Source organism: Prionailurus viverrinus, chromosome A2, assembly GCF_022837055.1.
Source record: "Prionailurus viverrinus isolate Anna chromosome A2, UM_Priviv_1.0, whole genome shotgun sequence".
Lineage (NCBI taxonomy): Eukaryota > Metazoa > Chordata > Mammalia > Carnivora > Felidae > Prionailurus > Prionailurus viverrinus.
This window is the reverse complement of record NC_062562.1, coordinates 75,431,754-75,443,762: the sequence shown is the minus strand read 5'-3', so window position 1 is coordinate 75,443,762 and position 12,009 is coordinate 75,431,754. Positions and strand designations below refer to the sequence as shown.

The following is a 12,009-nucleotide window of genomic DNA, read 5'->3' as shown; positions in this document are numbered from 1 at the left end:
GAACATTTATAATCCTGTCCAGACATTGTTAATGTGAATATTACTAGTATTGCTAATAATTTCATATATAGCTTTCCTACTGCTACAAAAAAAAAAAAAAAAGAATCAGAGTATACATATATTTTTGTAAAGTACCTCAATAGAAGCAATCTAGCAAACGTTGGGCATTTTATTTTTGCAACAGAGAGAAAAGCTGACATCGGAGCCAGCTGGGCACTCATGGCTGGGCCCTGCGCTCTCTGGGCGAACGGGAACAATCTCACAGAACACCAACATCAGACCTGGCCTTGTAACCATGAAAGATCAGGGCAAAACCACAACGACTCCATAACCATGTCTGAACACAGACAAAGTAGGAACATTTTCCAACCACATCAGTGATCAAACGTGTCCCTATCCTGGCTAAAATGAGATGCTGCTGCTTCTTTACCAGTTACATTTTTAGCCTTGATTCTTTCCTCCTCCTAGATAAGATTTAATATACCCAATGGGAGAATGACTCTTGCTTCCTGAAAGCATCCAATCTAGAGCGAAGCCCAGGTCCCCTCTCGCCAACCCCAGCCCTAGAATTCCTTCTTTCTGACACCCTCTTCCTCACAACCCACAGTCGTACACTTGGTTCCTCTGCTTGCAGGGCACTGACACAGCTCAGTCACTATTGTTAGACATTTCTTTTGCTCCAATTTTCACTGTTACAAACATCAAAGAATCGAGGCTGAAACCGAATTGGAAAACTGAAAGGAAACAAACAACAGGGGGAGAAAATACAAAGGCAAAGGAATGCAAAATTACCCCACAGGGATACATACATACATATATACATACACATTCTTCCCACCCAAAAGACTTAGAATCCTCCTTTTCCTACAAAATCACCATTCTGATTCATGGTCTAATGGTTTAGCTGCTTTCCACCAACAGCGTTCCTCTCATCTACTTTTGGAAATGCCCCACCATTCCTAAAATCCAGGACTGTGTATTCACAGCTCCTAACATAGACCATGACACAAAGTTGTGCTCAAGAAGCAGATTCAAGTCAAACAGTCCTGTGAATGACTATGATTTACTTTGTACTGGTGACACCGACCCACAGTAGTTGCAATTATGACCCCTTGCTTTAATAGCCTGATCTTAAAAAAAGAAAAAACAAAGTTAATGACAGTGTTTGTACAGCTATATATAGAAGGAGAGGGACAGACAGACAACACCTCTCAGTGTTAACGACAGTCAACTGGTATTAAACCCCAGGAGGAAATGAGCAATCTGAAGTGGGAAATTATTCTTACAGAATCATTAACTATTCAAAATACTTAAGAAAAGTCACAGCGCTCTCAACATGCAAAGGAAGATATTTTCAGCAAGAAGCAAAAGATGGTTTGATTGCTCCAGGAAGACAGATGGTAAGTTTTACATCCGAATTCAGGGGGAGGCTGCAAATAATATGGAAATATTACATTGGGAAAAGTGAGCTGAATTCATTAAAGAAAAAAGGCTTCTATTGTCAACAGGCTTTTGATGGCTATGAAACAAGAGAAATCACTGAAGAAATTAAAGTTGCCATGGATCCATCCTAAAGACTTTGGGAATCCTTCATGTTGACATCGAAAAAGCAATTAGTATTTGAGACAAACGAACTTGATTTTTTAAAGCACTGAAGAATGTCTATTTTTGACACTGAACTGATTTCTCTTTTTAAGAACAGGATTTCTATTTGTGGCTTCAGCCAGTTCAGTACGTGAAGAAAAACCCACCCAAACACCTTTTGCAATATAGCTGTAACACAACTTGGTGTTACATACCTAAAAAATGTTTCTGAAGGTTATACTTGTGCTGTACTTCCTATTAATGGGTGGCTTTTAATCAATTTTGGTATTATTTAGGGCATGAAATGAATTTCTAGTAATGGAACCGCAATTTATACCCTAGTACTTGAAAAATGAAGGTATCTCTGTATAATGGATCCACCTGCAACCACCAGGATGTAACGTTTGTATATAGAGCCACCTGAGCACCTGTAAAGGATCATCCTGGAGATCCACTGGACAGCAGGCCAAGCAGGATAGCTGACAGTCTAATCCCTTCTGGCCCCAAGAACCCCTGCTCCAACCTGAGCAGAAGACAGGAAACATGGAAGGAACCACCTCTCCATTTCACCTGGAGTGTTTCCCTGGGCTGTCAGGATTCTAAAAAGATCTGCATTAGTACAAAAGCCTCCTCTACTGAATCCCCTTCCAGAAAGGAGTCAGAGTGCAATCTGGGAAAAAAAAAAAAAAAAAAAAAAAAAAGAATGCCATCTGAGTTTGCAGATCACTGTTGGAAACTTCCAGAAGTTAGCTGATGGTACCATCTCTGTCCTTCACGTAAAATCTGCCAGGAGCCTTCAGCCCTGAACAGTGAAGTGCTTCTCCTCATTTCATTGCACACAGACCCTTTCTTTGTTTGCTGACTGACATTTTCTAGCTTACAAAGCAACCTGTCCCTGCGGTCAGGTCCCTTCATTCCACCTTGCCCCCACGCCAAACAGCTGACTATCTCATTTCTAAAAATGAGCTCGGCTGCAAACAGCATCGTGAAAATTTAATAATTTGTCAAAGCGGTAGAACCAACTATTACGAAGTGTTATTTCAGAGTTCAAAGGTAAAGGTCACAGGAAGCTAAAATTTATCTGCTGACAGAGAAAGCTGAGCAATTAAAAAAAAACACCCAGGTAAGAGCTGCTTGGAAGACTTATTTCTAAACTAGAAACCTCATTGCTATGCTCACGTATTGGAATTTTGGCTACACAAGAGGTTACACTTAAAAAAGAAATCCACAGGTTCACAAGTTTGAAAGCTCTCTCCCAATGGCACTTTTAAGAGATGTGCTTTTTCTTCTCGCCCGCCTTTTTTTTTCCCAACATGGAAACAAAACAGAATTTAGAATAAGCTTTTTATGCTCATGTGTCAAGCAGCAGAGTCCATAAATCCAGCTATGGCATTCAACTACTGAGAAGTTACCTTGAAAACCTAAAAATAAAAGTTTATGCCAGACAGAACTATCGCTTCCTCTTCCTAGTCCCTGGTAGATAAGGAGCTATCTCTAAAGACCTCAAAAGCTAGAACCTTAAAAAGGAAATATCAACAAATGTGTCAAACTACAGCCTCAAGTTTTTTTCTGCTACATTGCTGTTTTGCAGGGCCGTCCTGAACTGCACGTTCTAATTACTTGAAGAAACGTTTTTACAGGAATCAAGATTTTTATAAAATCAGAACTAAAATATTACATGAGGCGTGTCTTCATTATTCTTACCAATGTCTCATTGTAGGGCTTCCACTTACTTAATTTCACTTCTCGAGTCCCCGTGCCACGCTCACCACTGTTTACGGAAGGTCTCAGGTGATTCCAACATTCCTTTAGCTGTCAGTCTAGGGAAGATCAGGGTTCTTAAGGGTTAAGAACGCCTTTCCGGGGCGCCTGGGTGGCGCAGTCGGTTAAGCGTCCGACTTCAGCCAGGTCACGATCTCGCGGTCCGGAGTTCGAGACCCGCGTCGGGCTCTGGGCTGATGGCTCAGAGCCTGGAGCCTGTTTCCGATTCTGTGTCTCCCTCTCTCTCTGCCCCTCCCCCGTTCATGCTCTGTCTCTCTCTGTCCCAAAAATAAATAAACGTTGAAAAAAAAAATTAAAAAAAAAAAGAACGCCTTTCCTCCACACTCCACCTTCATCCAGCTAGAATAATTTCTCTTTTAAAGGTGGAAGGTCATAACGTCTCAGTTACATGATACTTGTCTTTACTCTCTTTTCTCTCTATAGGATCTGCTATGTGTTCTAAACGGAGAGGTCTCAATATCTACAATATATGATCACTGCAAGGTCATCACCATTTGCTCAGTGCTGGACTCTTCAAACTTGCTCTGCTTAGTTTATGGTGCTAGTTGAAACTGCACTTGGAAAGATCAGAGTTGCAACTGGGCCAATGTTGTCCTGTTTTTCTCATTTTTCAAAGGTATAAAATGCCATAACTTGGTTATATTAAAAAAAAAAAAAAGATCCTTCTAAAAACTTGGCAACACTTTTAAAATGGAAATGATCATTTCATAGTAGTGCCCCCTTTTTTAAAAAAAATTTTTACATTTATTTATTTTTGAGAAACAGAGTGAGACAAAGCGTGAGTGGGGGAGGGGCAGAGAGAGAAAGAGACACAGAATCTGAAGCAGCTCTGAGTAAGCGGTCAGCACAGAGCCTGATGCGGGGCTTGAACCCACTTACTGTGAGATCATGACCTGAGCCAAAGTCGGACGCTCAACCTACTGAGCCACCCAGGTTCCCCAATAGTGCCCCCTTTTTAATGTCACCTTCTCAAGGCCTTTTTCTTAGTTTTTAAAATCAAAGATATATTCTTTAACGAAATTAGAAATATTTCCTGAAATGTTTTCAACCTAATAAGTGTGTTTTACAACAAAGCACACCAATGCCAAAACCATTCAGCATAAGGGCTCTTTAAAATTGCATACCATGCACACGGAGGAGGAAATCCCTCTAGAGATTTCTGCAAACTGCACCAAAGTGGTGCACATTATGGAAATCCCTAGTTATTTAACTGTGTACAAAGATATCATTACAGTTTATTGAATAAACACTACTTTTTTACTGCTTAATACATATTTATATAAGAAACTTAAGGGATCCAGAGAAATCAGTCAATAGTGTGTATGTTACAAGTCCCTGAATGGAAGATACATTTACATAATAATGTTTAAGCCTCTGGGGCGCCTGGGTGGCTCAGTGGGTTAAGCATCCGACTTCAGCTCAGGTCACGATCTCGCGGTTCGTGAGTTCGAGCCCCGCGTCGGGCTCTGGGCTGATGGCTCAGAGCCTGGAGCCTGCTTTCGATTCTGTGTCTCCCTCTCTCTCTGCCCCTCCCCTGTTCATGCTCTGTCTCTCTCTGTCCCAAAAATAAATAAACGTTAAAAAAAAAAATTAAAAAAAAATAATAATGTTTAAGCCTCTAATATACATAGGAGAAATTATGATGGCTTTTTAAAGAGAGAGAATTCAAAATCAAAATGGTTTAAGAGCAGCTAATTTGTTTATCATCCCATAAATAATCTCAGCAAAATTAGGGTTTCTAAAGCCTAAATTGGCACAAGGATAAATATACAGATTGATAAAACTTGGTCAAGAAATAAATTCTAACATTTATGGTTAACTGATTTTTGACAGAGGCCAAGACAACGGCAACAGAATAACTTTTTCAACAAATGAGGCTGGGACAACTGGACATTCATTTATTTGCAAATAAACGAATTTGGACCCTTACCTCCTACCATACATACAATTAACTCAAATTCTAGACCTAAATTTAAGAGTTAGAACTATGAAACCCTTAGGAAAAAAAAAACACAGGCATAAATCTTCATGACCTTGGATCAGGCAATAATTTCTTAGATACAACACCAAAAGCATAAGTGTCAAAAACAAAAAAGTGTGTGTGTGTTGGGGGTGGGGGTAGTTAATGGAACTTCATAAAATCTAAACTTCGGTACCTCACAGGATGCCATCAGTAATGTGAAAAGACAGTTCATAGACTAGGAGAAAATATTTGCAAATCATATATCAATAAAGGACTTGTATGAACAATACATAAAAATATTTTCTGCAAGTATACACAAAAACAAATATCCCAATCAAAAAATGGGCAAAGAATCGGAAGAGAGAGTTCTCCAAAGAAGATATTCAAATGGACAAATAAGCACATGAAAACCATTAGGAAAAACCATTAGGAAAAACCATTAGGAAAACCATTAGGAAAACCATTAGGAAAATGGAAATCACAACAAAATAGTGACATACTACTTCACACCCAGTTGACTAGAATCGAAAAGATAAAAGTGAATGTTGGTGAGAATGTGGAGAAACTGAAACCTTCATGTATTGCTAATGAGAATGTAAAATGGTGCAGCCACTTTGGAAAAGTTGACAATCGAACTGTGCACTTGAAACTGTTAATTTTATGGTATGCAAATTATATATCAATAAAGCTGTTAAAAACCTAAAACAAATTGATTTAATATCACTTACAATGGCATGTGTAATCATAGTATTCTTCACATCAAAATATAACATATACTTTTGTCAACCCCAATATACTAAGCCCTTGACACATTAACACTTTTAATTTAACACATTAACCATGATAACCAAAGAGATGAACCAAACCCCTGATGTTCTTGCCTGCTCAGCATCTGGTAAATTCTAATTACACAGCCCATCACAATGTTCATCTTTGTATCAATTCCACTTTTCCCAAATCACTTTATCTGCACTTGGAGGTTGGACTAGGGTGTCTGCAGAATGCTCATGTATCTACTCAAGGAGCTCTGGCCCGAACAGCCACAGTCACACTATCCTTCCTACACATGCTAAGTAGAAGGATGAAGAGTATGTGATTGGCACAGTTCACCCAGGCATCATGCAGGTTGGCAAAACATCCATGTATCAAGACAACTGTGGCAGACTTGATGAGACCACAGGTATCCCTCACAGTATAAAAGCAACTATTAATTAAGCTTCACGAATAACCTGATCATTAAGTACACAGAAAAATTCCACCTTCAGAGTTTGAGTCCTACCATTTGGACATCACCACTCCTATTATCTCTGATATGTTCTTTCATACCAAGACCTCCAAGAAATAGGAGACAAGTGTGAACTTCCTAACTCCTAAAATTGGAAACTGGAACACAAAACCGCATTCTACACTAGGAAAATACTTACATCAAAGTGATTTATCAATTTTAAGTATCTGAGGGATTATTATTAAGAAGGCAGATGAAGCCGATTCCGCAGCCCCGGTCAAGCCTTCAGATGACAGCAGCCCCAGCCAAAATGTAGACTGAAGCCTAGGGAGAGAATCTGAGGCAGCACTACAGAAGTAAACCACTCTGTGATTTTTTCTGAACTGTGACACAGTAAAAGTTTGTTGTTTTAAGCCGCTTAAAAAACAAACACACAAAAGAATACTCAGCATTTTTTATCCCCACTGAGTTTTAAATAAAAATGTGTGGATTTAAATTACAGCTTAGTAAATTTATGCTGTATCTCACCTAAAAATTTTTTTTTCTTTTTTTTTTGTTTTTTTTTCTTTTTTTATTTATTTATTTATTTTTTTTTTACACCTAAAAATTTTTAACTAGAGAAGTATTTCATGAAGAAATACTTTAATAGAGGAATTTTAAAGCTGCTCCTTCCTGAGGTCAGCAAAGACAAGTAAGATAGTTTTTTGTTTGTTTGTTTGCTTTGTTTTGTATTGTTCAGGAGTGAATCAGCTGCAGATCTAAGCTAAAGAATGTTAGATTAAATCCGTAATTCCCACCGGTTGATCCCATATTTTTATGTGAGGCTAATGAGGGTACAGCCTAAGGATAATGATGAACTGGAGAGGGCGGGAGCTGGCAAGCTGGCTGGCTCACAACCAGAAATCAGAGCTGGTGCAATGCCGGCTTCATGTGGTGGGATGGAATCGGGGATCTACGGGACCCATCACTCAGCCACTATGATGAGCTAAAACCAGGGCTTGAGAAATGCTGGGTATGGACCAGGATGTTTTCCTGCCTTATCAGTCTAGGAAGCAGCAAAACCAGGGGAAAACAACAGACAACTACCATGAAACTCTCAAAAACCCTTTGGTGGCTGAGCCTCACAGTGCCATTCCGTAGGCGTGCACTACAACGGAAATAACCGCAGACTACCTCATCATCACTGAGCTCGAAACTGCGTATGAAGTTAATATTCACTGTTTCAGTACCGTGACAGCGTTTTGTTATAAAAATGGTTAAATACCACTGGTTAATAAAAACCAGAAGACAATTAACTTGATTTGTTCCATAAGCAGAAAGATTCTTTAATTTTAGAATTTACTATGTCTGTAAACAAACATGTAAATGTATACAAGGATTATTTCACTCCCTTATTTTTTAAAACAGCACTAAGATCATGAAATACGTCAGAAACAGGTCAGTAAAGAAATAGCCATAATTGTTCTAAAACTTTATCAAGGCCTGCTAGAGATTTCTACAATAAGTGGAAAAACATAAGTTTAATCGCTCTTTTGTTATTTTTTTTAATATATATATTTTTTTAATCTTTGAGAAGGAGTGAGTGACAGATCGTGAGTAGGAGAGGGGCACAGAGAAACAGAGACAGAATCTGAAGCAGGTTCCAGGCTCTGAGCTGTCAGCACAGAGCCCGATGCAGGGCTCAAACCCACAAGCTGTGAGATCATGACCTGAGCCGAAGTCGGATGCTCAACCGAGTCACCCAGGCATCCCATTTCTTTTTGTTATTTTTAAATGCTACCTCCTTTTTTGTGGAAGGGACATTTCAAAGCACTAGGCAGTTCCAGTAACAGCTCTCTCTTTCCTTTTGTTTTTATGTTTATTTATTCACTTTTGAGAGGTGGGGGCAGAGAGAAAGAGAAGCCCAAGCAGGCTCTGCGCTGTCAGCACAGAGCCCAACATGGGGGCTGTGAGATCATGACCTGAGCAGAAATCAAGAGCTAGATGCTTAACTGACTGAGCCAGCCAGGCACCCCTTTTTTTTTTCTTGCCCTTTACCTACTACAAAGGAGTATCGTGACAGGCATGAATCACATCTCCTCAGAGAGATGATGGGCTTAGAATTTCACCCCATCGGTCTTTCTCACAATTCCTCCTACTGAATAGTCAGATGTTAAAAATATTACAGATAAATTAAAAAGCACACAGAATCTCCACCCCCTACCCCAAGACGGCATGTGACGGTAGACCAAAGCATTTACCTTCTTCCCTCCAGTCACAAATTGCTTGCAGCTGGTCCTCACAAAATGCGGGTTCACAGCAATGATCTACAAGGAACAAGGACCCATCACTGGTTAAGGAGCCACCATTAACGCACAGAATGAAAACCAACCCACAGAATGAAAACCCTCTATGCATTACAGGCAGCAGGATCTAAAACTTATCCTGAGATCTAGGTAAGAAGTGGTCTCTTCAAGCAACAGTCTGCATCTGAGGACATCGGAGTTTTTGCTCTTCTGGAAAGCCAGGTGAAAGCTAAAAGACAGGAGTGAGTTCGTTCTAGTTTCTGGCTGCGTGAGGACTCTCTGAGTGCACATCGCCTCTTTAGGGTCAATCGAGGCAGCAAGAGGTCACAAATGTTTGTAACTGAACACCATGAGCTGAAGAAACCCAGAGAGAGAACCCAGCTGTCCCCTCGTTCGGGATGCCCACCAGTGATTTGAGGGCACCAAGTGGAACAGGTGGGGCAACGCAGCCTCAAAGGCATTTAGGGTCGTCACAGCAAGCCTCCGTCAGTGGGAGACAACGGGGCTGCAGGACCGCACTTACAGAACTGACCGTGCAGGACGTGCCCCTTTCCCTGCAGCCGAAGTTCCTCATTTGCTCTCCACTGAGCCAGTCCCCTCCCAGTCTTCTCTGCCAGCTCGTTAGCTTTTAACTGGATGAGATTTTGAATGATGGTTTCATCTTACTCAATGAGTATCAACTTTGTGTTTTTAGGGCCAGTCTCTACCCTGCGCTCTGCACTCACGTCTCCAACACCTCCACACCGTTTCCACCAGATACACCACAGTTATCTGAACTCAAGACCAAATGAGCAACGTCCTTATTCAAATCATCCCTTCTTGCAAGTGGTGGCATCGCCACACACCACGGCCAGAGCCAAGGGCCAGCTCCTCCCTCTCTCGTCACCCCATCCAACCCAACACAAAGGCTTGTGAAGTCTACCTCCTAAAGGCTTTCTGCCTTCACGTCTTCAACTCCACCTTGAACGCTCCCGACTGCTACTGTCACTGAGACCCCGTGATGCCCTGTCTCCAGGACAGCATGAGCCTTCTAAATTGCCTTTTGCCTGCAATCCCTCTCCTGCTTAAATCACCCTCCACTCCGGCAGAGCTGCCTTCCTAAAACACACATCAGATCCTATCTCTCCTTTACCTGTTGATCAATAAGTGTTTGAATAAACAAGTGAAAACAACGAATGACCTATTCCTTCAACAACTCTAATCGTCACTTTAAGGGCCATAACTGTTATCTAAGACTGTTCCTCCTGCCTCGTGCGCCTATCAGCCCTCCAATCTATACTGTATATAGTCGCCGTATTAATTTTCCTTAAGCTTAGCTCAGTTTATGTCACTTCTCTGCTCTTACACATTCAATAATTTCTCCTTATCTACCACACGGAGTCCAAATTCCTTCGCCTGAAAATACAGCCAGCCCCAATCTGCCTCTATGGCTCTCCTGCCAAGTCCGTGTTTTATGCGCCATCTAAACGAGGCCATTTTTGCCACTTCCTGAACACAACTTGAACTTTCTGCCCTCTCCGTTTGTATTCTATCGTTCTTCCACATGGAAAGCCAGCTTCTCTGTCTGCCCTGTCCATTTATTAAAGCTCACTCAAACATCACGCCCCCTGTGAAGCCATCACCGCCAAGAACAGCTAGAAGTAACTTCTCTCGGCTTTGGACTCCTTAATATTGTTTTTACCACTTTGGGTCATTAACGACAGACTGGGTGTTTGTATGTATCATCTCACTCACTACAAAAAAAAAAAAAAAAATTCCTGAGGATAGCCTGAGATCACAGTCACATAAGACACATCCTATGCTCTTCTAATACCATCAAATAGTATCTAGTACATTCGAAGTGCTGAAGAGACACTCGGTGATGAAATTGATGGGAGACGGATAGTGCTCAAAGTATTATAATCCTTACGTCTTTGTTGAGAAAATCCTTAGAAAAATTAAAACTTACTGAATACTTACTTTAATGGGACAGTCAAAAGTCTCATGAAATTCTTCTCCAGAATATAGTCCAAACACCTGCACCTAAAAAGTAAAATGGATCCGGTCAGCTCACCAGGATGGCAACAAAGAAGGCTGCTGAGTCAGTGAGAACACATACTATTGATTAACAAAAAGTAGAATATTTAATAATCTAGGGCCCTTGTGATCTCTATCAAATATCCAATGAAAACAATTCTATCAGGGTGGGAGTACTCCAATGCAATTAAGCTTTCATAAGCATCTCGTGGACACGGTTCCCTTTACTCACCACAAATTTAATTTATTAAAGGGATGCCAACTTTTAAAAATGAAATAGTTATGAATCATTTATTAATATTCTTTTATGAACTTCCATAGGCTATCCCTAAAGGAACTGTTTTCTTCCTTTTCCTGAAGGAAATAGGTGCTTCTTTTTTGAGTCATACATACATAAATCAAACATGCAGATCAATGTGGCAAGAGATTAGGTGATCTGCACTTCATTTATAATCTTATGTTGAATCTACTGAGAGTGTATAAATGTAAGATTTAAGTTTCTACTTATCACTGCCTCCCTTGAAGTTGCTCAAGACTACCGTACTTTATTCATACTTAATCTCTTTTCTGAGTGGTTTACTTAAAAACTGATTAATATCCATACTGCAAAGGGTGCGGATCACAAATTTACAGCTTGACAAATTTTTTCGACATAAACATACCCCTCCAGACACCATCCACCTCAAGAGGCAGAGCCCAAGAAGCACTTTTGTGTTCCTTCCCATTTAGTAACACCTTCACAAATTAACCACTACCCTGAAATCTATCACCACAGAGAAGCTGTCCTGATGTTTGAACTTTTTATAAATACAATCAAACTATTTCACTGGCTTCTTTCACTCAACATCTTCCTTATAACATGTGTCCAGACTGCTGTGGATAGCAGTGCCTGGTTGTCTGCCATTGCTGTATAGTATTTCAATGTGTGAATACAGCGCAATACATGTATCTACCATTTGTTGGTCCTTTGGGTTGTGTCCAGATCGGGGCTATTATAAACAAGCTGCATGCAATGAACACTCTTTACAAATTTTTTGGTGCACTTAGGTACACATTTATGAAGGGTATACGTAAGTAGGTAGGCTATGCATCTGTTCACTTTTAATAAACAGCCAAACCATTTCACAAAGTGGTTCTGATCAATTTACACTCTT

General features: G+C 40.4%; 1 protein-coding gene across 1 annotated transcript in view; it reads right to left on the bottom strand.

Annotated features, from left to right (window-relative positions):
* VPS41 (VPS41 subunit of HOPS complex) overlaps nt 1-12,009 on the bottom strand; it is a 185,476-nt gene that overhangs the window by 88,717 nt on the left and 84,750 nt on the right. Inside the window, exons 6-7 of the mRNA XM_047842845.1 lie at nt 10,799-10,861; nt 8,795-8,860 (exon numbers count right to left, since the gene is read on the bottom strand). Coding sequence (XP_047698801.1) covers nt 8,795-8,860; nt 10,799-10,861 — 129 coding nt within the window. The remainder of the gene's footprint in view (nt 1-8,794; nt 8,861-10,798; nt 10,862-12,009) is intronic.